The sequence below is a fragment of the Macrobrachium rosenbergii genome, chromosome 3 (assembly GCF_040412425.1).
Source record: "Macrobrachium rosenbergii isolate ZJJX-2024 chromosome 3, ASM4041242v1, whole genome shotgun sequence".
Lineage (NCBI taxonomy): Eukaryota > Metazoa > Arthropoda > Malacostraca > Decapoda > Palaemonidae > Macrobrachium > Macrobrachium rosenbergii.
In genome coordinates, this window is record NC_089743.1 from 24,076,619 (window position 1) to 24,102,043 (window position 25,425).

A 25,425-nucleotide genomic window follows, 5' to 3' on the forward strand; every position below is an offset into this window, starting at 1 on the left:
CTAATATATGTGTATATAATATGTGTATATATACATATATTATATGTGTGTGTATTATATATATGTATATAAGTATGTATGTATATATATACATATATATGTATATACATATATGTATATATACATACATATATGTATATATACATATATATATATACAGGCAGTCTCCGGTTTATGACGGGGGTTCCGTTTTTACGCCACGTCATAAACCAAAAATTGTTCTAACCGAAAAATCGTCAAAAATACCAAGAAAACCTTACTTTTAATGCTTTGGGTGTATTGAAAATGATGTAAACTGCATTTTTATTGAGTTTTTCTTAAAAACTCCAAATTTTGATTATTCTGCCGTTGTAGAGCTATATTTCTTCCATCGGATCGGCTTACAACGTAACCCTGGAGTGTGTCATAAACCAGTAAAAATAATTTCTGATAAATATATTGGAAAAGTGTTGTAACCTCTGAACTTTGTAAGCTGGATCCGTTGTAAAGCCTGTATATCATACATACATACATACATACATATACATATACATATATATATATATATATATATATATATATATATATATATATATATATATATATATATATATATATATATATATATATATATATATATATACATATCACATATACAGTACATACATCAGCTGGAGTTCTGCTACTGATGGCATAAGATGACACAATCAATGATTTTCCCCCTTATCAGCTGGAGTTCCGATTTTTATGGCATATGTATGGCATCATGAAGCAAAAATCGGTGATTTTGCCACTTGTTGATTTTTTTTCAGTGCCCCTCGTGAAAATTACATTTTTTTATTATCAGCACCTCTTAGATATGTATTGGCATCATTATAGAAATCGCCATTTTTGCACCGAAAATATTGTTGATTTTTTCAATAGACAAGCCTATATAAATATATATATATATATATATATATATATATATATATATATATATATATATATATATATATATATATATATATATACATACACACATACATACACATACATACATACATACATACATACACACACACATACATACAGTAATAATTCAATCTTACACGATTCACACACAAAGAAACTTTTCACTGGAACCTAACTAATGGGCATACGCGATTTTTTCACAGACACACGAAATTCTCGAGAAACCCTGCAGAAGTGGGTGTTTAATTTTTGTAGTAATTTACAAGTTTTCATGCTTTTATGTATTAAATCTGTATGAAAAATGCATTTCATTCTTTTATGTGTAAAATCTGTATGGAAAATGCATTTCATGCTTTTATGTATAAAATCTGTATGAAAAATGCATTTCATTCTTTTATGTGTAAAATCTGTATGAAAAATGCATTTCATGTTTTAATGTGTAAAATCTCTATGAAAAATGCATTTCATGCATTTCATGCTTTCATGTGTAAAATCTGTATTATTTTTATTTTTGTACATGCATAAATATGATGCAAAGGTAATTTCAGCCCATTCACTTAGTGTACTTTTACAAGATGTGATACCTATTTGCAAAGTTACTGCTCTTTTCAAAGATGATACCCCTGCAGAAAATGCTTGTTTAATGTTTGAAGTACATTTATAAGTTTTAATGCTTTAACTGTAAAATCGATATGGAAAATTTATATTTATATTTCTGTACTTAAATATCATACAAGTATTATGTCCATTTGCAAAGTCTTTGTCACAAGGACTTTACATGACCTTGAGATGAGGTTGTTCAGTCGCGCTCATTTGATAAAATGAATTCGTTAATGTAATATCAGAGATGTAACTAGGAGTTGTTTAAGTGTCATTCTTTGAAAATTACTCTGTTCACCTTGGAGAAAAGTGCTGGTGCAATCTGTATGTGCATGTAATTACAGCATGTTCAGTTGGTGTACTTTTACAAGATGTGATACCCTTAGTTACTGCATTTTTCAAAGATGATACCCCTGTACAAAGTGTTTAATTTTTAAGTTTTCGTGTTTTTAGGTGTAAAATCAGAATGGAAAATTTGTATTTATATCTTTGCGCATAAATACGATACAAAACCAGTACAGTTACTTTATTACAGTATCTCTCTCTCTCTCTCTCTCTCTCTCTCTCTCTCTCTCTCTCTCTCTCTCTCTCTCTCTCTCTCTCTCTCTCTCTCTACTAGCGCTCAAACATACTTTTACAACTTATTATTTCTCTGTACGTCATTACCTGTACAGTATATAATTTTAAATTGATTGAATTTTACCTGCACTGTACTACCTTCTATGAATATTACGTGCATGTTTTCGATATTTTATGGAATTATAATTTTGTTATGACTGACACATGACGTTTTGCCTAGTGACGCAAAGAAAACGGCTTTTACTCTGTGACAAAGAAAATGGCATCCCATGAATTAGGGGTAACATTAGTATATGTATGCACCTACTGTCAATGCGCTATTTTGAAACTGTGCAGTACTCAATTTTTATGTTAACCATCCACTGTATTCCTTTTTTAAGGGTAATAAGCTAAATTTTAAATAAAATTACACTAACTTTAGTTCATTTAAAAGTCAGCTTAATACTTTGGGAGCATGATTAGTGTCATATTTAGTACTTAAACTCTGAAATAAACATTTATTAGCATTTTTAAAGACCATGCCAAACTTACGTTCTCACACCTTGCACGAGGGGCTCTGGAACCTAACCTCGTAATTTAGTAATTTCGATATATAACTGTATATATATATATATATATAATATATATATATATATATCTTTATATATATATATATATCTCTTGTTCTTCATTGGAGGGTGGGTAGAGCTATATATATATACTGTTGGCCCAGCGTTAGATCTCATAATCTATGTTTATTTCTGATGATAGAAATTCATTCTCTAATATTCAGATTTATATATCCTGTTGCTATAACCAGTTAGTTCTTAGTCTAAAAATCTCTAATGTTGTTAATCAGCTGAAGGGGCCTGGTTAAACTAAGATATAGAGTAGAACCTCGGACCTTGGCTAATTAGCCAGAAGAAGCGTCAAGATTCGAGAGTTAATTTCTCACTGTTTAATCAATTCCAGTCATTACCCCAACCTTACCTTTTATACAAAACATTACACAAATTACAATTAAATAAGTTCAGAGTTGAATAACTTACCGTATAGAGAAAATTTATTTCTGAATTGATAGAAATTCATTTCTCGATGATAATGTGGTTCAGATTCCACAGTACCAGAATGTACTGTAACGGTCCTGAAAACTTAATAGGATAACATTGAAAACAAGTTGTTATCTTAAATTAATAATAAAGTCACTGTATGTGTGTTATCATAAAATTAAGAAAATTTCCTAAATCCTTCGGCCAGCAAATCCTAGCGCCACCCTGAGCTGTTAATCAGCTAAACATTCAGTATTTATGGTTATATCATAAGATCTACTGTAGAAAACCTCTTTTCGGTACCTTGATTCCTAACATATTGGGACCAGATTGGATGAAAATTCAGTGCAAGAAAAATATTATACCTGTACAAGGTTAGTTGAATTCATGAGGAAAACGCCGTTCCCAAACTCTTTTTTTCTACAAAATAACTGAAAATAAATTAATCAACATTTCATGACCGCCAGTCATTACCCCAACCTTACCTTTTTATACAAAACATTACACAAATTACAATTAAATAACAGTAAAGAGTTGAATAACTCAATAAAATAAAATAAAATAAATAAATAAATATATTAAAATTCATCAAGTTTGTGACTTTTTTACATTTTTAAATGCAGAACACTGTATCCAAAATTGGCCTTAACTGACCAATGCGCAAGATATAGGTGCTTTATGACTAGACCGAGAAAATGTGTTTTTTTTTTCAACATAGGCTAGGCTAGGTAGCCTATAGGCACTACCAGAATGTACTGTAACGGGTACACATGAAAACTGTTGTTAATAATGATAACATTGAAAAACAAGCCTGATTATCACATTAAATTAATAATAAAGTATTTATTTTTGAGGAAATTTGTGTGGGTAAAGGAATAACAGCATACATGTTCAGTTTCTAACATTAAAGTTTTCAATTACTGTATGTGTGTTATCATAAAATTAAGAAAAATTTCCAAAATTACGCCGAACTCGCAGCTTGTGGCAGATGTAAACAAAAAACAGCTAAAATAGAGCCCACCCTGGTGGTGTAACGCGTACTAATTACATAAACATTCAGTATTTATGGTATATAAAAATCATACAGAGTCTACTGGAATAGTGTACAGTATCACTGTAAAACCTCTTTTCGGTAAATATTATGATTCCCTAACATATTGGGACCCATGATTGGATGAAAATTCAGTTTTTTCAGTAAGCCAAAAAATTATATACCTGTACAAGGTGTACTTCTCCAAACAACAACAGCAGCATGTGTGGGCTTTAAATGCTTTTAAATAGCATTGGGAAGAACGCCACCAACAACGCCAACTATAAGCAAGTTCCATCTAAAATTTGAATGCCTTTTTTCTACAAACATCATATGATTCATCGGGTCGGATTCCAATCCAGAACTTTGTTGTTCGACACATGTTCTGACGCAAAAAAAAACACATTTATTCTCAGTCAACATTTCAACTACCCTTTGAGTCATTAATATAAAGCACCTGAATTTGATGTCGAATGTTGTTCTAGTACTTCCCCTTTGGTCGAGGACCACAAACTTGGTTCTAATGTACTTATTTATATATAAATTATATATGTATATATATATATATATATATATATATATATATATATATATATATATATATATATATATATATATATATATATATATATTATATAGTATATATATTGTGCCTTGAAAATGTGTTGAAATAACATGAAAGCACTTGGTACTCCTTTTATTTTTCCTGTGGCCTTGGCTGAATATATATATATATATATATATATATATATATATATATATATATATATATATATATATATATATATATATATACACATATATATATATACACACACACAGTAAACCCCCTGTATTCACATTCTCAGGATTCATGGACTCACGATTCATGGTTTCTCTGTAGAACACATCTAGCCATTATTCGTGGAAAATTCGCTCATTCATGCGGTATTTTTCACTGAGAAATATTCACTACTTACTGTATTTTCATATAATTTTCATAAATGCACTTTTTGTGATAAAACTATTAAAATACTCAGGTATATGCATTTTTACAGGGTTTTTCTGTGTTTAAACTATCAAAATGGGCAGTTCTAAGTGTTTTTAGAGGTGTTTTAAGTATTCATGGGTTTTAGCTATTTATGGGGTGTGGGACACATCCCCTTGAATACAGGGCTCACTGTATATATATATATATATATATATATATATATATATATATATATATATATATATATATATATATATATTAGGCTACCCTAAGTATTGGTGGGAGTGGGCACACATCAAAGCAAGGAAAAACTATTTTGGGGAGAGGGAAAGGACAGAAAAGGAACATTTGGTAGGGAAGAAAATAATTACAGTCCCAGACAACAACAACTATTGCACCCATCAACAGAAAGCTAGATAATTTCAAATTGATAGGCAGCTACAAAAACACCATTAGGAATAAAATAGTTAGAAACAAAAACTCTGTAGAGGGGGAAGAGGTTAGAGGGGGGTTATATATGGCAACGTGTCTAGGCTGTGAAGAAGGGTACTATGGCGAAACTGGCAGATCATGTAAAGAGCGAAGCAAACAAGATCTGCAGAACATAAGGCATTATAATCAGATGTCAGCAGTTGCCAAACACTTGGGAAAATGATCATAAAATAGACTGGGAAAATATGAGTTTCCTGTACAGAAACACCAACAATACGGCTAGACTGGTTGTAGAGAATGGCTTCATAACTTGTGCCAACAACACAATGGCAGGGAACACCGGAAACGGCTTTGAAGACAGCATATCTAGAAAAATCGTATACTCCACAGTAGCAAGGAAACGAAGGAAAAACGCAAGGAAAACGGACACCTGGAAGAAGGGAGCAGAGAAAGACCAAGATCACAAGGGGGTGGGGTCACACAGGAGAAGCTAGGTGATTATAGGATTAAAAGTACCCAGCACACATATATAAATACAGCTGGACTACGCGTCTGCTCATTGTATGGATACTCGATAATGTGGACTGTTTGTCCAAGAAAGGTTGTAACTTTTTTGAATAAATACTCCATTAGATACCATCCAGTTTGAATGAGGTCCTTTTAGTAATTCTACTAACGCACAGAACAATTGTGTATGTAATAAAGTTAATATATATGTGTGTGTGTGTGATATAGATATAGATATATATATATATATATATATATATATATATATATATATATATATATATATATATATATATATATATATATATATATATATATATATATGTACATATATATAATATATATACAGGCAGTCCCTGGTTTACGACAGGGGTTCCATTCTTACGCCGCGTCATAGACCGAAAATAGTAAAAAACTTCAAAATTCCAAAGAAAACCTTACTTTGAATGCTTTTGGTGCATTGAAAACGATGTAAACTGCATTTTTAATGAGTTTTTCATCCAATAAACCTCCAAATTTTTATTATTCTGCCGTTTTGTAGCCATATTTCTTCCATCGGATCGGCGTCGTAAACTGGGAAATAATATCTGGTGAATATATTTGAAAGGCGTCATAACCTCGGAACTTCGTAAACCGGGACTGCATGTGTATATTTATATATATATATATATATATATATATATATATATATATATTAATATTTTTTATCAGTTTATCAGTGCATGAGAAGACATTATTCATATGGTTTTTAGTTATATTGTGAAAATCTTATATAACCTGTAAATGCTGGTGCTGTCATTAGTTACATCTTGGTTTTAGCGCTTTCAGAGTTATTCCGCTTGGTAAAAGAGGACATTGGATTTTCTGACAATGCTAGGGCTAAAGATCTCATCATCGCTATTTCTGGAACAAGATCTTTTTTCATGATTCCAGCATCATAATGTTGAATTAAATATTGCCTCTCCTAATCATCACATTTATATTCCTTTTAACTTTTTATTTCCCCATACTGAACATTGCCTCTGACCTGCAGAAAAAGAACACTCAGGACCTGCTCACTCAATCTATGAGATGCCTAAAGGATTCTTTGGCTCTTCCTCCCAGATCTTCGTCTCCGCTGCAACCTACTCCTTTTTGGGGCTCCTGTTGTAGATCCTAGATTAGGACAAGAACTTTTATCCATTTCCCACAGCATTCCATCAAGAAGTCCTCTTCAAAGTCTTACTCCAAGAAATGAAAACATAGTCCTCCGTACAGTAAACCCCCTGTATTCGCGTTCTCATGGTTCACGGATTCATGTATTCGCTGGTTTCTCTGTGGAACATATCTAGCCATCATTCGCGGAAAATTCGCCCATTTGCGGTATTTTTCACCAAGAAATATTCACTAATTACTGTATTTTCATATAATTTTCAGGAATAAATGCACTTTTTGTGATAAAACTATTAAAATACTCAGGTATAAGCATTTTTACAGGGTTTTTCTTGCTTTAAGCTGTCAAAATGGGCAGTTCTAAGTGTTTTTAGAGGGGGTTGTAAGCATTCGCGGGTGTGGGACGCATCCCCCGCGAATACGGGGGTGTTCACTGTATTCGGATAGGAGCGCGGCTCCTTCACTTTTGGGAAGTGGGAACAAAAGGGAGCAGAATCTAGGATAGTGTCTGTCCTGAAGGAGGGCTACACTATCTCCTCTTTGAACATTCCTCCTCTAATCTGCAAGCCTGTTAAATTGACAGGTTACTCTCCAGGCTCAAAGAGATTTGCTGCTCTCTTGCTAGAGGTGAAGTCCCTTGTTCAGAAAGAGGCTATAGAGCTAGTAGAGGACATTCATTCTCCGGGATTCTACAACCAGGCCTTGCAACAGCTTTGCAAGTGTTCATCAGGGTATTGGCTCCACTAGCAAAATGGCTTCATTTGATGGGGATAAAGATCTCTCTATATCTAGACGACTGGCTACTGCGTTCCCGCTCAAAAGCGCAATGTACGGAGGACATTTGCACAACTCTTCTATTGGCTCAGGAATTGAGCGTCCTCATCAATCGAAACAAGTCCTTCCTGTCACCTTCTCACAAGATTCCTTATTTAGGGATGACGATCAATTCTCGGGTTTTTCCAGTCCCGAAGAGAATAGAAAGGTGTCTCCAGACAGTGGAAGAATTTCCAAATCTAAACTGTTGCTCGGCCGATCAGTGGATGAGTCTTCTAGGTACCCTCTCTTCCATAGAATAATCTGTTACTCTGGAAAGACTTCACCTGAGACACCTCCAGTTCTTCCTCAGAGCCAGCTGGAACAGGGAAAAAGTCTCCGGACTCGTTCATGTTCCCGACAACAACGGAAATCAAGGAGGATCTTCATTGGTGGAAGTCCAGGAAGAGACTATCAGAAAAGAAATCTCTTCATCGTCTGATCCCCAGCCTAGAGTTCTTTTCAGATGCGGCAAACCTAGGTTGGGGGGGCTCTTTTGGGATTAAAAGAAGTTTCAGGAACCTGGTCCCAGGAACAGCAAAACTGGCACATCAGAGTAAAGGAATTACAGGCGATATTTCTGGGCCTACAGTGCTTCACGTCAGATATATGGGGGATACAGTAGCAGTGCATTCAGACAACACGACAGCACTGGCCTGCATCAAGGAACAAGGAGGAACCCAATCTTTCTCCCTGTACGAAGCAGCACGGGACATTTTTCTTCGGTTGCACCAGAATGAAACTCAAGTGACAACGCATTTTATTCTGGGAAGACTCAACATTCTCGGGGACGAATTGAGTCGTCAAAGACAGATCCTTTCCACAGAATGGACATTAGACCCATTGGTTTGTCTGGATCTGTGGAAGCTCTAGGGGAAACCAATGATAGATTTGTTCGCATCCTCCAGAAATCACCGACTTCCTCTCTTCTGCTCACCAGTTCCTGGTCCCTTGGCATGGGCGACCGATGCAATGTTGCAGGATTGGTCCAACAAAGACCTGTATGCTTTTCCCCCATTTGGTTTAGTGAGGCAAGTCATCAACAAATTCTGGTCTCATCAAAGCCTATCCATGATCTTCATAGCTCACTTCTAGCCAACAAGAGAGTGGTTCCCAGACCTACTAGAACTTCTTGCAGACTTCCCAAGAATGCTGCCAAAGAAGCAACAACTTCCTAGGCAACCTCACTTCCGTTGGTTTCACCAAAAACCTGTCTTCTCTGGCCTTAACAGGGTTCAAACTGTTAGGCGACTGTTCCGAAAGAAGGACTTTTCAAGAGCGGCTGCAGACGCAATTGAGAAGTGTAGAAGACAGTCTTCAGATAATGTCTACCAGGCAAAATGGTCCATCTTTAGGTCCTGGTGCAGACAAAATAACGTGTCCTCTTCTAAGACCTCTGTAGCAGAAATAGCGGACTTTCTCCTGTTCCTACGCTCCGCTAAAGGACGTTCTACCTCTACCAATAAAGGATACAGAGCTATGCTAAGCTCAGTTTTCCGCCATAAAGGAATGGACTTACCATTGAACCAGGATTTGTCCGACCTGATTAAGTCTGTTGACACCTCAAAGCCTAAAGAAAAAACCTTTGCTGTCCTGGAACTTAGACGTGGTCCTTAAGTGGCTTTCCAGTCACATTTTGAGCCCATGCAATCTATCTCTTTAAGGGGTCTAACTAAGAAGACTCTCTTCTGGTTGTCTTGGCCACTGCTAGGAGGTCCAGTGAAATCCATGCTTTAGACAGAAACATAGAATTTTCTGAGGGGGGGCCAGTTTCAGTTTACTCCTTTTCCCTAGCCTTTCTGGCTAAGAACGAATCGCCATCGAATCCATGGTCTCGTTCTTTTATGATCAAGAACTTGTCCGAGGTAGTGGGTCCGTCTGAAGAAGAAAGAACTCTCTGTCCAGTAAGGGCCCTTAAGTTTTATCTTCACAGAATGAAGGACATTTGTGGTACTTCAAGACCCCTTTGGTGTTCTGTGAAATATCCCTCTAGACCCCTGTCTAAGAATGCCCTGGCATTTTTCTGAGGAATCTGACTTCCGAAGCACATTCCATGGTGAATGAAGACTCACTCTCATCTTTAAAGATGAAACCCACGAGTTAAGAGCAGCCGCTAGGTCTTTGGCGTTTAAGGGCAGTCTATCCCTTACGTCAATTGTACAGGTGACATTTTGGAAGTGCAAGTCGGTGTTTGCATCGCATTATTTAAGGAATATCAAGACGACTTACGATTAATGCAGTACCTTGGGTCCATTTTACGCGGCTGGAGTGGTGTTGGGGAAGGAAACGTAGAAAGCAATGTCCTCCTTCAATCTCTTCACCTTGCCTAGGGTGTTGAGTTTTGGGGAGCCTGGGAGTACTATGTACTTTGAGTACTCTCTGTTCTCTTGGTTTTATGGTTGGGTATTGGTGTTTTTAATTTGATTTTTGGTGGTTATGGTGACTATTTACTATGGTTATTTCGTGTGGTACTGCGACCTGGGCAGGGGCATTTTTTTGTACTTTGCTAGCCATCTGAATTTAGTCCATTGCTACAAAGCACCCGCTGTAGTAGTAGGCCCTCAAGGCTTTGCTGCCTCGCCTCTACTGGATAAGATGAGCACCAACCAGAGGCAGTATCTTACTGTAGCAGCTCTCTTATCAAGAAAGGTTCAACAACATTGATTCAATATTAGCAAATTTCTATTCTCAAACTCATTACTATTGATAATGTTTTGGGGTAGATATGTCCAACATTCCCACCTCCATTCAGTGTGGGAATCAGCCATGTAATTACTGGGTAAGTTACTTATATAAAAATGACATTTTTATAATAAAAGTTTTATATACAGTATACTTACCTAGTACAGTAATTACATAATCGGAGCCCACCCGCCTCCCCTCACTTGGACATGAGGGCATAAACAAATTGAAGCTCTTTGCTATGCTGTACCTTCTCTTACACCCGAAAGTGGACGTGGGCATGTCGCCATAACCAAAACAAACTAGCGGACCTGCAATTTTAAAATCTTGAGCTGCTGGTTAAAAGAAATTAACTATGTAATTACTGGGTAAGTATATATAAAACTTTATTTTATTATAAAAATGTCATATTAGCAGACATACCAAACCAGAGTTAATATTTAAGAAATTTTTCAAAAGATTAGGCTCAACAGCTCAAAAAGCAAGGACAGAACAATTAAAAGATTATACAAGGAAAGTGATTGACCACCACAAAATGTTATTAAAAAAATATACAACTCAGTGAATTGTAACAATGTTTACAGGGTGAACATTTTTAAGAAAAAATTTTTATATTGAACATACAAGTACATGTAAAATATATACTGGCAGTCCCTGGTTTATGAAGGGGGTTCCATTTTTACGCCGTGTTGTAAACCGAAAAATCGTCGAAAATCGTGAAAAAAATCCTAAGAAAACCTTAATTTTAATGCTTTGGGTGTATTGAAAACGATGTAAACTGCATTTTTATTGAGTTTATCACCAAAAAAAGCCTCCAAATTTTTATTATTCTGCCGTTATGGAGACATATTTCTTCTGTCAGATCGGCGTACGACATGTCGTAACTCTGGAACGTGGGTCATAAACCGGGAAATAATTTTTGATGAATATATTTGAAAAGCGTCCTAACCTCGGAACGTCATAAGCCGGACCCGTCATAAATCGGGGGCTGCCTGTGTAAGGTAACTAATTTTTAAGTCAGTGATTTTATCTTTTAGGTCATTCTTGAACATTTTACTTATATAGGGGTCCAAATAATACATGCCAGGGCGTAGATTAATATTTTGACTGGAAGTAAGCTGTATAATAGCAAATTCTAAAAGATTTCGGGAAGAGAAATCATTTGATCTGGCAGTCAGTGAACTTTCAGTCCAATTTATCCTGTGAGAATTTTCACTTAAATGAGTGAGTAAAGCATTGGATGTTTGTTCAGTTTTGACGGAATAATTAAATCTGTGCATCTAAATCTTTGCTGGATTGGCCGATATAAAAAGAGGGGCAGTCCAAACATGGAATTTTATATGTTTTTTTGTTTTCCTTATGGTTATTTTTTATTAACATTCCTTTTAGTGTGATGTTATAGGGAAAAACAAGGTTAATGTTAAAAGATTTTAATGATTTTATGTTTTCAAAACCACTAAAATAAGGCAAGCTAAGAATGTTCTTAGGTGTGTCTTTCTCCATGTCTTTCACTATAAAATTTTTTGTGGGCTTTATTATAGCAAATATCTAGTATATGTGAAGGATAACATGAATCTGTCCCTATTTTTCTTACGTATTCAATTTCTTGATCCAAATACTGGGGATGGATAATGCACAATGCTCTTAAAAACAGAAGAAAAAATAGATGTTTTGATACTGTATTAAGGTGATAGCCTGAATGAAAATGAACATAAGTTAAGTTGTTGGTTGGTTCCTATAAATACTGAATTTTTATTGAAATGGTTCTCTGTGTATTAAAACATCTAAGAAAGGGAGGCAATTGTCTTTTTCTAATTCTAAAGTAAACTTAATGGATGGTACCTGGTTAATCAGATTAGAGAGTAAATTGTTTATGTCAAAATCGGCAGGCAAAACAGCTAAAACATCAACATATCTATACCACTTTAAAGAAGTATTAATGATATTAGGTAAATATTGTTTTCCAAAGAATTCCATTTACCAGTTTGAGAGGAGTGGGGATAAAGGGTTGCCTATTGCCACACCAAGTATGTGTTGGTAAAATTGACCATTGAATTTAAACTTACAATCACAAATGCACAACCTAGTGAATGAAATAATATGACTTACAGGTAAAGGTAATTGATGATGGATTAGTTCTTTACTAAGACACTCTAAAATAGAATCTGTAGGGACCTTAGTAAAAAAGAGAACAAACATCAAAACTAACGAATCCATAAGTGGGGCAGAAAGTGATTTTGTTTAATTTAGCAACTAAATCTAGAGAATTATATATGTAAGAATCAGAGATAGTTCCAAGTAACGGGCAAGAGCTTGGTAATATATTTAAAAAGTTTATATGATATTGAGCCAACAGTACTGGTAATAGGCCGCATAGGATTATTTTCTTTGTGCATTTTTACTAATCTGTACAAGTAAGGTAACAAGGGAAATTTTACTGACAACTTTCGTTTTAGTTCTTTTTTATCTCTAACGATTTTTTTAACTGTACTATTGAAATCTCTTATGACTTGATCAAGGGGATTTTTTGTTAGTTTTTTAAGTCGTGTCATCATCCAGTAGGGCTTGCATAAGTGATGTATAGTCAGTTTTATCTAAAATTACAATACTATTTGACTTATCAGCTTTTGTGATGTGGATTGTATTGTCTTTTTAAAGATTGGTCAAACTATTCTTATAGTGAGCAGGGAAATTACTTTTGTGCCTAAGATTTGCAGCTCTGTAAACAATGCCTTTAATTATGTCAATATGATTTTGAGAAAGCTCACAATATTTTTCAAATATACATAGGGATAACACAATCATTAAAGCAGAGGTTCTATTCGATATAAAGAAGGATAAACATATCCAAGTGCACTCACAACATTTTTGCTTGTTTACTTGATAAATTTACTTGATAACTTTATAACACAATCATTACGCGCACTATTACGCTGTAAGAATAGTTTGACCAATCTTAAAATAGACAATATAATCCATATTGCAAAAGCTGATATATATGTGTGTGTGTACTGTGATTAATTATTAATGTTTACTTGCATTTTTTTTTTTTTACTTTACAGGCTTCAGGACTAAAGGCTGTGACATTGCACGAGGCCAAGGTGCTTTTAAAAGATGATGATGACTTAATCATTGCTGTCTATGACTACTGGCTTAACAAAAGGCTGAGACTAGCTCATGCACTTATACCACAGGTCAGACATAGATTATAAGTCTTTGGCTTTGATCTCTTTTGGTGGTTGGAGTAATGCATTATGCTACCGGATTTTATGCTTTTACAATACATGTATTTTAAGGTACAACATAATTTACTATCATTTTATAGTTGTATTAAATGTTGATTTCATATAGGTATGCTGTATGTTATATACTGTATCATGCAGGCTACCTAAGAGGAAAATGTTCATTTTTTTGTTTTTGTAATTACAGCAAGTCAAAACTGAAAAGGGATCAGGAACAGCAGCAAATGATCCTTATGTTGCTTTCCGTAAAAGAACTGAAAAGATGCAAACCAGGAAAAATCGCAAGAATGACGAGTCAAGTTATGAGAAGATGCTAAAGCTTCGTCGAGATTTGTCCCGTGCTGTCACTTTGTTAGAGATGGTAAAGAGAAGAGAAAAGGCAAAACGAGAGTACCTCAATCTTAACATAGAAGTTTTTGAGAGACGGTAAGTGCTTGGAAATGTATCTGCTCATAATTTTAACATTCTGCAGACCAAATTGTCATATTGTAGTAGTAACTCTCATGGTTTTCAAACATTACAGGCTGTGTTATGGGTGATTTATGATAATTCACTAAGAATATTATGATATCCACCTCATCACACGTCATTCAATATTTAAAGGATATCAAGAAGTAGCTGTTTGTTTATTGTTAAATCTGAATATTTGCTAATGATACAAAAAGATATGATGTAAGAGAATTATTGGAACAACCTCTTTTAAAAGACACACAATTATTAGCCATTTAAAAATTATTTTTTTACAATATTTATATCTGATAGTTTATAAGTATGTCCTGTAAATTTTTGGTTTTTAATGGAAACTACATTTACTGAAAATAGTCATGGTCCTTGGTTGTAATTCATATGAATTATGTATGTAGAGTGTACAGGGCTTATGAATTGACATGAGTTATTTGTATTATTAAATTGTTGATTAGCATCAGGATGTTCCCTTTTTTGTATTCTCAAATTGGTAATTTTAAAATTAATGATGTATATGAATATTTTTTATTTTGAAGGCTGATCATAAATCTTTGTTAGCTCAAGCCTCTTTGATTGACTCCTCTTCCTTCCATGGGGGAGATCATGGTATGTGCCTGGAAGTCTGTCTGCAAATGGGTCTCTCTTGTTGTGATAGACCTGAGGGCTCATACTTCCACGTTCTGATTCACCCATTCACCAGGAAGTTTCTTTGTTTTGTTGGGTAGGACCATGTCTTCCAGGTCTATGCGATGTCTTCAGAATTTTGTTAGTCCATAGGCTTATAGTTCAGCTTTGAGAAATAAGATCTAACCCCTTTCCACAAAGGCAGTCTACTTGGGATTGTATATGAACACTCACAAAATTGGAATGGGCAGATTTGTCACCTCCAGGTGAATATCAGTGAGTTCCTCTGCCACTCTTGTTTAATAAAGTATACCTTAGTTTCACCAGACCACTGAGCTGATTAACAGCTCTCCTAGGGCTGGCCCGAAGGATTAGATTTATTTTATGTGGCTAAGAACCAATTGGTTACCTAGCAACGGGACCTACAGCTTATTGTGGAATCCGAACCACATTATACAGAGAAATTAATTTCTGTCATCAGAAATAAATTACTCTAATTCTTCATTGGCCGGCCGAAGAATCAAACGTGGGCCCAGCAGAGTGCTAGCCGAGTACGATATCAACCAGTCCAACAAAGCACTCTTGTCCAACAGCCAAGAGTTGGCAGATTTTAATTGGGCACCTGGTGTCCCTGTAAAAGTTGGCAACTAAAGCTGCTTCCACAGTCAGTTACTCCAACTGTAGTTAGCTTTGTGTGGTTATGGAGAGCAACATTGCCCTTGCATATTTAGGGAACCGGGTTGGGACAGCATCAGATTTTCTGCTCGTTTGTTGTAGAGTAGAGATCTTTTCTTTGAAAGAGGCATGAAGTCTCTGCTGTGCCTCAGTTCATACCAGGAGTTCACAGATTGCTGATTGACACTTTAACCAGGTGTGGTAGGTGGATGATGACCACCCCTCCTTGCTGGATCTGTTCCTTATATCATTGAATGCTTGTACTACCCTCAGCAACTTGGGCAGTAGATGGAATGATCCAGCCTTTGGTTGGGCTCGACATCTTTGTGTATCTGCCCTTGGGGAGCTGATACAGTTCCTAGTGAAGTTTGTGACAAGAGTCTATTCCCAGGCCTTTTGGAGCTCATCATGGACTACCCCAGGTCTCTTCTTACCAGAGATGTCTAAAGTAGCTCCATTTTTGTAGATTTCAGAATCACACAAAATTGTTGCATCTTTATGCATGGCATTTATGAAGCATAGTCTCAAAGAGAGTGGCTTTTTGAAGATAGCCAACTGTCTTGTGTTCCTGAGGAATGTCAAGGTCTCTCTGCTATTAAAGGATATCACTGTACATTATATTTTAATCATTCTCTAACAAGGTTGGAGACAATTCCTCAAACTTTGGTTAACCTTCTTGTTTGAGACTTACCCCTTATGACCCCCTTTTGAATGCTTTACTTTTGGATTTCACTCTTTAGGATAAGTGTTCCTGATTGCCCTGGCCTGCTCAAAGCATGTCAGTTGGTTCCAAGCCCTTTAAGGTGAAGTACCACTCTAGCCACTGGTCCTCAGTGGGACTCTAATTTGCCTTGAGCTTCATAGCCAAGACCCACTCTTCCAGCTGGAATGCCTCACTCTTCAATTGCTTTTCTATCCTTTCTGCCACTGTCATCTCTGCAAGACATTCTTCCTGTCGACTTTCTCCTCATCTGTTCTTGCACACTAGTCTGAATTATCTTTTTTTCTAAGAATTTTAGGTCTTATAGGCTACAGCAGGTCATTTTGCAGGCTTAAGTGGACATTTTGCCTCTTAGGGTCAGGACTCATGGAATTTGAGCCATCACCTCCTCTCAGTCTTCTAAAATATAACTCAGAACCCCTCTGTAAGAATACCTCTGCTAGATTTTACCTATGTAATTTACTCAAGCTCTTAATGTTTATTTACTTGGACCTGTCATGCTTGGTGATCATGTAGATTTGGTTAGAAGGGACTTAATTTATTCAACTAAACGTTCTTCATGCTCAGGGTAAGTGCACTATGCTGGATTTTTTCTTCTTTACAAATCCATTGCGTACAGACTCATGATTTCATGATTGCTGGCCAGGTATGCCTTAGTGTGATTGGACTTTCTAAAACTATGTCTGACTTTCTCTTCAAGAGTATCATTTGCTTTGCTTTCTCCCTTAATTGGCACTTGTGCATTGGGGTCTCTTTTAAGTGTCTCGAGTTGGTGTGCTTAGGTGCACTCCACACAAGATTATTTTTGATTAATGGATTTGTATGAAAGATTTATTATTGTAAAATCATCAGATTTTTGTTCATTGTTGATAAAGTTAATTTTGGGGAAATTGTTCACTTGTTACTGGACTAGATCAGATATTCTGGTTTTGTTTCTTGAAGTGCAGTTGTAGATGAGAGTCCTTTAATTTCTTTACCAAATGGTTCCAGTTCCAGATCATCAGGTCATTTTTTAAATCAGTCTTTAGTCTCTGGTAGTATTTTTTGAATGTTTCCATAGAACAAAAGCATTTCTTGCAAGTAATATTCAAGCCTCACTCATAAAATTATCTACACGAATCACATCTCAATAGAGATCAGTTCTCTTGCATCTGTGCATGCAACCTGAGGTGGTCATGATTGATAAGGGAAAATTGTTGTTGCATTTTCATTGTAGCTTTGTTGTGAAGTCATGCATAAGCTGAAACTGAAATGACAGCTCATCTACTAACGACTGTTTTACAGGATATAGAAAAAGAAAGCAAAACATGATTTGGAATTTGAAACCATAGCAAAGACGCCAGAGAAAGGTGATATGACAATGTGGTAACTACAGCGGGATTGCACTTGCATCAGTTGTCAGGAAAATGTTCAGTATACTTATTCTTAATGGCCTAGAAACAGAAGTTGATAAATATTTATAGAGGAACAAGTGATTTTAGAAAAATTGTCCTTAGTGGAACTTAGTGAAACTTGGTGAAAGACTAAAAAATGGAAAGTAGACAATGGTAGGCTGAACATGATTAAGATTTGGGAATAAGGGAAACCAAATTGCTGCTTTACCAGGCTAAGATTATGCATGTCTAGTATGATCTATATTTCCGTATGGACATGAATTATTTTATGATATGACAAGGAAACTGTATCCAAAAGATTTTTTTTTTATTTGAGAGTAGAGTTTTGAGGAGATGTTAAGAATCAGATGACAGGATAGTTGTAAATGATACTCCAAGGGCATAAGGAAAATTAAGGAAGTTCCATATGTTGATGGAATAACATGCAAGAGAGATTATGTAGCTTGGACATGTTCTTTGTCTAAACCCAGGCCAAATAGTATGTGATAGTTCCAGTTGGACTCCTGTGGGTACCAGAAGAGTTGGGAGACCAAGATGTACTTTGATGAAAACTGCAGGAGGGTAGGCTGGAGATATGTGGAATAAAAAGCACAGGAAAGATAATATGGTGGAATTTCACAGGTGACATTTGTCTCTTGTGATGTTGAAGGCAAGGACAAGGATGAACTTTCTTGTTGTAAAAAACATCTGTAATTGTATAGTCGTACATTTTGTCATCTGTGTCAATAATGAGAGAGAACACAGTGTTATGTATGTGTTAATCTTGTAATTTAATCTATTACTCTTGATGAAAAGCCACTGCATTTACTTTTATCTTTCACTTGGCATCAAATATCAATCATGAGGAGCCAAAAACTTTGGCAGTGACTGCCTCATTTCTTTCTAGGAACCAAATTACTTTTATTTCTTTGTAACAAAAAGGAATTTATCTTTGGAAACTTTAAGAGCAAAAAATACAGTGTGAGCTAACTCTTATGGTTTATATTTTGATAATAGCCATTCTTATAGGTCAATTTGGCTAGAATTAAAATTTGGAAATTTTTGTATACTAATATTCTTAATATTAAAGAGTTGCAAATTTATTTTTAAAGCTTCTTCAGGTACTCACCTCACTTGCTTCAGTTACGGTTTCCATTTCTTATAATCTTTTGCACCTCATTAATTATTTAAAATTCAAGAGAGAGAGAGTATTGTTGATATTATGGTTATGTTATAAATGTAAGCAACTGTGTCATTATTTTTCCATTGCTGCAGGGCTGCTGGTGTTATTACAGTTCCATTGCTCCAAAAATGCAAAGATGAAAATTTATATGAAAGCATCTGTTGCAGGTATGAGATGCAGGACTTTAGTGGAACAATGTTAGCAGAAGTAACAGCACTCAGAGCACAGAGGCCTGCATTTGCTCCACTCTTCTCCAATCACCAGCTGACATCAGGAACCATCACTTCGAGCGCCTCAGGCAGTGGGTCTTGGTTGAAAGTGGCCCCTATGTCACATTCCAGCAAAGTGAGTAGAAAAAGAGTACGTATCGCTTTGGTTGGAGGCTGGCACCATACAGTTTTATTTTGTGCTTGTTTTATTACATTAAGTACATTTTTATTTTTATGTAAGTGACTTATCAAATAATTACACAGCTAACAGTTTCTATTGTCAGCAGCTAAAATTTGAAACTTGCGGTAGCGATTCTTTTGTTTTGGTGTAGGTGACTAATCCCACCCACTTTTGGGGAAGAAGAGGAACAGCTGAGCAAATGCCTTCAGTTTGTTTATGAGTTCCTTGTTGGGCGAGTCGGTAGAGTTGTCGCCTAGCACTTGCTAGGCCTGAGTTCGAGTCTCCGGCCGGCTAATGAAGAATTAGAGGAATTTGTTTCTGGTGATAGAAATTCATTTCTTGGTATAATGTGGTTCGGATTCCACAATAAGCTGTAGGTCCCATTGCTAGGTAACCAATTGGTTCTTAGCCACGTAAAATAAGTCTAACCTTCAGGCCAGCCCTAGGAGAGCTGTTAATCAGCTCAGTGGTTTGGTTAAACTAAGATATAATTAACTTTTTTGCTGGCTTACGACAAGGTTGTGAACAACAGCTAAATGTGAAATTCAATACTTTGCTGGTTTTCTGGATGTAACTTGATTGGTGAAGTATTTTTGCTTTCTGTAGCCGTTCGACAATTTAGATAGATAGGGTTTTCTTTAAAAACCTTGAATTATCATGGATTTGGCATCTTGATTGTGACTTTGAACTTTATCGACTTGTTTAACAACGATACCAGATACAAGTACGACTAGTACTCAGTACTGCAGCAAAGGCTGCAATACGAGATTAACCTCAGCTAGGTATGATTTACATACTTTGTGCACGACTTCCAAGGGTCAGGTATGTTCCTTAGAGAAACCTTGTGCTGAATGTGAGGATTGGGATCCAAAGCAGTGGAAGATTTTAAGTTCTCATCTATCAAAGCTAGAGAGGGATAGGAAGAGAAAAGCCACCATTAAGCATGTTAAGACTGTCGCTAGTCAGGAATCTGCTAGGTCTTTTATTGATGTGCCTATCGTATCTTTACCTGCAATTTTTCTCATTCCCTCCTCTCAGTTGTACCACCTGATCCTTTACCCAGCTCTCTCTCTCTCTCTCTCTCTCTCCCAACCCCAATGCCATTGCCAGTCTGGAGTCTAAATTTGATTGCAAGTTTGAATTGCAAGTGAACACAGTAGCTCAGATAGGGGCTACAGTACGAACCCTTATAGAGCATAAAGTGAGTGATAATAGTGAAGTGTTAGTGGAGGAGCTGGCTGCCTGTCTGCCGATTCTTCTAGGCAAAGGTCCCTGGCATACTCCCCTAAACATGGGAGAAACCATACCAGAGGCCCAAGGGAGGTCGGTGGGGAATGCCCACGGGTAGTCGGCCCCTCAGTCGCTCCTGTTGTAAAGTCCCAGGTGACAACAGTTCATGACAGCCAGTGGAAAGGCGTGTTTTCAGAGGCTGATCTCCTTTCTTGTAGTTCAGAGACTTCCAGCCCTGAACAGAAGCACCAATGGTGCTATAGTGATGTGTCTAGACCACTGAAAAGGTCTGCAATGGATGTGTCTCGCTTGCCTCAGATGCTTTGCAAGAAGTTGAAGGAGTCGGCTCTGTCTTGCAGTTTTTGGGATAGTTCGGAACGTGTTCCCCCCCGAACCTCCCGACGTTCACAGATGCAAGTGCCCAGTGGCGTCAGTTGCCACAGCAGTATGAGAGTATTTTGCTTCTGTACCGCCTCTCAACATTTCCAGGTGCAATCACCCAGTAGAGCCAGTTAGCACAGCAGTTTCCGAGTGCCACTCAGCTCCCAAGCTCCCAATAACTTCTTAGCGCCCATAGGCACCCGAGCTCTCGTTGGCGCCAAAGCAGTCAGTGGCCTCCAAGCCCCTAGTGACTGTCAAGCAGCCAGAAGCTTCCGATTGTGCATTAGCGCCCGCTTGGTCGAAGGATCTTCATTGTATGGTGGCAACTGGTCATCCAGCCTCCTCCTCTACGTGCTCGGTGCCAGTTCAGACTGTAGCGGCGCCTTCTTATCTGCAGCAAGCTTCGACGTTGTCAGTTCTGGATCCGTCTCGCGCCCCCATTCAGCAGCGTTTGGATGATATTTTGGGGTTTTTAAAGAAACCACCACCACCTGTGAAACTGGCTAGAGATTTTTCATTGTCTCCTGTGTCATCGGTTGAGGAGGATGTGGATAAAGACCCAGAGGAAGATTCTCCTCCCACTGCATATGCAGCACAGTTGAGGTTTCTTTTACACGGTTTTCCACCTTTTTCTCTCCGGCTGCTCCGTCTTTGCCTGCGTCAACCTTTCAGGTGAGCAGTCTTCCAAACAAGTCATTGAAGTTGCTTAAGATGGTGCTCTCCAATCATCAGAAGTCAGCTAGCTCTGTCTCAGGAAATAGTTAATTTGGGGGTCACTGAACTCTTCATTTTCAGGCTTTTCTATCCCCCAAGAGAATGGAGTCCTAAGTACAGTAGACAAGTTTCACTCCCTTCAGAGTTGCTCGACCAACAGGTGGGTGAGTCTCCTCGGGACGTTGGCCTCCATAGAACAGTTTGTTTCCCTGGGGAGACCTCATATGAGAGTAGTACAGTTCTTCCTCTGAGCCAGCTGAGACAGGAAAAGTCATCCAGGCTCATCCATGTTTCCGGTGACTCAAAAGATCAAGAATCACCTGCTTTGGTAGAGGTCAGAAAGCAGGTTGTTAGAAGGGAAATCCTTATTCCCTCAAAACCCCTACCTAAGCTTCTTTGCCGACGCATCGGACTTGGGTGGGGCCGCTCTCATGGGAGACGGGAAAGTCTCAAGGACATGGTTGCAAGAACAAAAGGAATGGAATGGCATATAAATGTGAGCAAACGAAAGGCTATTCACTTAGGACTACAAGCCTTTGCTTTGGAGGTGTATGACAAAACTATAGCAGTCCACTCGGACAACACAACAGCCTTGTCGTATGCAAGCAAGCAGGGAGGGACCCATTCCTTTTTGCTCTGTGAAGCAGCAAGGGATCTGCTGCTCTGGGCGAACCAGAATCGGGCAAGAATACTGACAAGATTCATCCAGGGCAAACTGAATGTGCTGGCAGACCAGCTGAGCTGAGGCAATCAAGTCATTCCCACGGAATGGACTCTACATCCTTGAGTCTGCTCGGCCTGTGGAGAGACTGGACCTCTTTGCAATGTCCAGAAATCATCGTCTACCTCTTTTTTCTCACCAGTTCCAAACCCCTTGGCATGGGCGACGAACAGAATGCTTCAGGACTGGTTCAACAAGGAGCTATATGCCTTCTTACCCTTTGGAATGATATGAGAGGTATTAAACAAATTCCAGTCCCACCAGAACGTATCGATGATACTGATTGCCCCATTTTGGCTCCTAAAGCTGCTCCCTCAAAGACTGTCAAGAAACTACTCAGAGCTAAGGGTTTTTCGAGAGCAGCTGTAGAAGCTATTTTGAAATGCAGACGTCTGTGTTCCTGCAGTGTATACCAGAACAAGTGGTCCATTTTCTGCACTTGATGCAGAAAGAATGAAATCTCTTCCTCTAAAACAACCCTGATGGAGATAGCAGATTTCCTTTTATACCTTAGAACCTCCAGAGGCTTAGCCTCTTCTAGAGGATATTTCTAGTATTTACGGCAAAACGTGTGTAGTTTGTGTAATTGGATTGGATTGAGTTTATTAAAGGTTACCTGGAATCACAGGGCCATGCTAAGCTTGGTTTTCAGACACAAGCTTGGACTTATCCTCGAAACAGGACCTCTCTGTTTGGATTAAATCTTTTGATACAGGTAACCAAAAGAGGATAGAACCAGTATCTTGGAACCTAGACGTGGTCTTTGAATTGCTTTCTGGTCCACCTTTCGAACCTATCAATACCGCTTCGTTCAGGAATCTGACTAAGAAGACCCTCTTCCTGGTGGCCTTGGCAACAACTAAGAGGGTTAGTGAAATACAGGCCATAGATAGAAGGATCGGGTTCTTTGGAGGAGATGCAATCTGTTCATATACCCTGGGGTTTCTCGCAAAGAATGAGAATCTGTCTAAGCCCTGGCCTCGTTCTTTTAATGTCAAGAATTTGAGAGGGATACTAGGACCAGAAGAGGAAGAAAGAACACTATGCCCTGTGAGGGCTTCAAAGCTTTATCTTCAGAGGACCAAGAAGTTAAGAGGGCCTTCCAGTAATCTGTGGACCTTGGTCAAAGATTCTTCGCATCCTCTTATGAAGAATGCACTCTTTTTTCCTAAGAGATCTTATTACAGAAGCCCATTCTCAAGTAGGAGAAGACCTTTTACCTGCTCTGAAGGTTAAAGCACATGAAATCAGGGCAGTGGCTACATCACTAGTGTTTAAACACAACTTATCGCTGTCCGACATTCTCCAAGCAATGTATTGGAGATGTTAATCAGTATTTGCATCCCACTATTTAAGGGACGTAGAAATGGTTTTTAGTGAATGCAGTACCTTGGGTCCTTTGTTGGTGGCTGGTATGGTGTGGGAGGAGGAAATGAAGGTAGCATCCCTTCCATCCTTTCTCTTCACCTTGAACTATGGTGTTGAGTTCTAGGGGAGTCTTGGGGTACATGTACTACTTACTTGGAAACCCTCCAGTTTTTAAAGTTGGGTGGTGGTTTTTAAATTTTTTGGTGTAGGTAACAGCATTGTTATCTGGTTGTTTCATGTTGGTACTGCGGCCTGGGCAGGGGCAATTATATATACTTTACTAGTGTTTGGAGATGTCCTTCGCTGTAAGGCTCCCACTGATGTAGTAGGCGATCCACGGCCATGCCCCCCTCGCCTCTGCCGAGTAAGATGAGCGCCAACCAGTGGTAGTATCTTCCTGCAGCAGCTCTCTTACCAGGTAAGGAAACAACAGACATTGTCCTAGTGCTAGCAAATTTTCTATTCTCAAATTCATTACATTATCTAAAGTTTTGGGGTAGAGTGGTCCATGTATCCCACCTCCTGTCAGTGTGGAATCAGCTATGTAAATACTTGGTAATTCACTTATATAAAATTTACATTTTTATGATAAAATAAAGTTCTATATATACTTACCAAGTAATTACAGAATGGGAGCCCACCCTTCTCCCCTTGCATGGACTTAATGGCAAAAACAAATTAAAGCCATTTGCTCAGTTGCTCCTCTCTTCCACAAAAGTGGGCGGGGTTAGTCACCTACACCAAAACAAAAGAATCACCACCGCGAGTTTCAAATTTTAGCTGCCGATAATAGAAACGGTTAGCTATGTAACTACTTGGTAAGCATATATAAAACTTTATTTTATCATGTCATTTTTAAGTATGTGGCTCTTGTATTTATTTGGAATTGAGGGTGACAACTTTTTTTTTTGGCCCTTGTATTTATTTGGAATTGAGGGTGAAAACTTTTTTTAATAAAAGTTTAGATGTATGTTTTATAGCCAGTTAAGGGCCTACTGTAAGAACTTTAGCTCAGAAATGCCTTTTGAAGGCCAGCGGATTAAGGAGCTTTAGGATTAAAGACTATGAGCAAAGTCATCAGCACATCTCAAGCATGCCAAAAGTCTGGCCAATATTTGGTAAATTTTTTTTCTAAGACAAGGAAAAGATTAATTCCTTATTAATGCTAAACATATTAGGCATGATTGATTTACCTTATTTTAGTTTACTGTATTTGTGCTTTATCTTGAATTGCCTATCATGCTCTTTTGTGTAAATTCCTGTTTAATCAGGAATTTTTTTTTTTTCATAATTGTTTCAACTGTATTTCCTTATCGTCTTTAATACTTTAATTGACCTTGCAGCTAACTTCTGTTAGCTTGAGTATAGACAGTTTTCGTTGTCTTCCTTTTTCTTATAGGCTTTGTCTTGCATTCCTGATTTAGGTAAGCTTTATGTTAATTTCATTGACTTATCCATGCAGTGATAGTAAAGATTCCTTGCAAATTTTGTTCAGTCCCCAGCTGCATTACTTTCCTCCTTTTACATTTAATTCAGTCTTTTTGGTCATGTACCTGTCCAGCTTCTTTAACTTGCTAAAATTTTCACATTTCATGTACAAGGTGAAAAAATG

General features: G+C 37.4%; 1 protein-coding gene across 5 annotated transcripts in view; it reads left to right on the plus strand.

The window, feature by feature from the left end:
• LOC136853181 (enhancer of polycomb homolog 1-like) overlaps positions 1–25,425 on the plus strand; it is a 120,887-nt gene that overhangs the window by 70,687 nt on the left and 24,775 nt on the right. For 2 of the 5 annotated variants that reach the window (XM_067128556.1, XM_067128537.1), the window contains exons 4-6: positions 13,789–13,920; positions 14,156–14,394; positions 19,177–19,354. In XM_067128556.1, coding sequence (XP_066984657.1) covers positions 13,789–13,920; positions 14,156–14,394; positions 19,177–19,354 — 549 coding nt within the window. Of the gene's footprint in view, positions 1–13,788; positions 14,023–14,155; positions 14,395–19,176; positions 19,370–25,425 lie in introns of all 5 variants that reach the window. The other 3 variants (XM_067128547.1, XM_067128530.1, XM_067128561.1) reach the window with 2 other exon arrangements.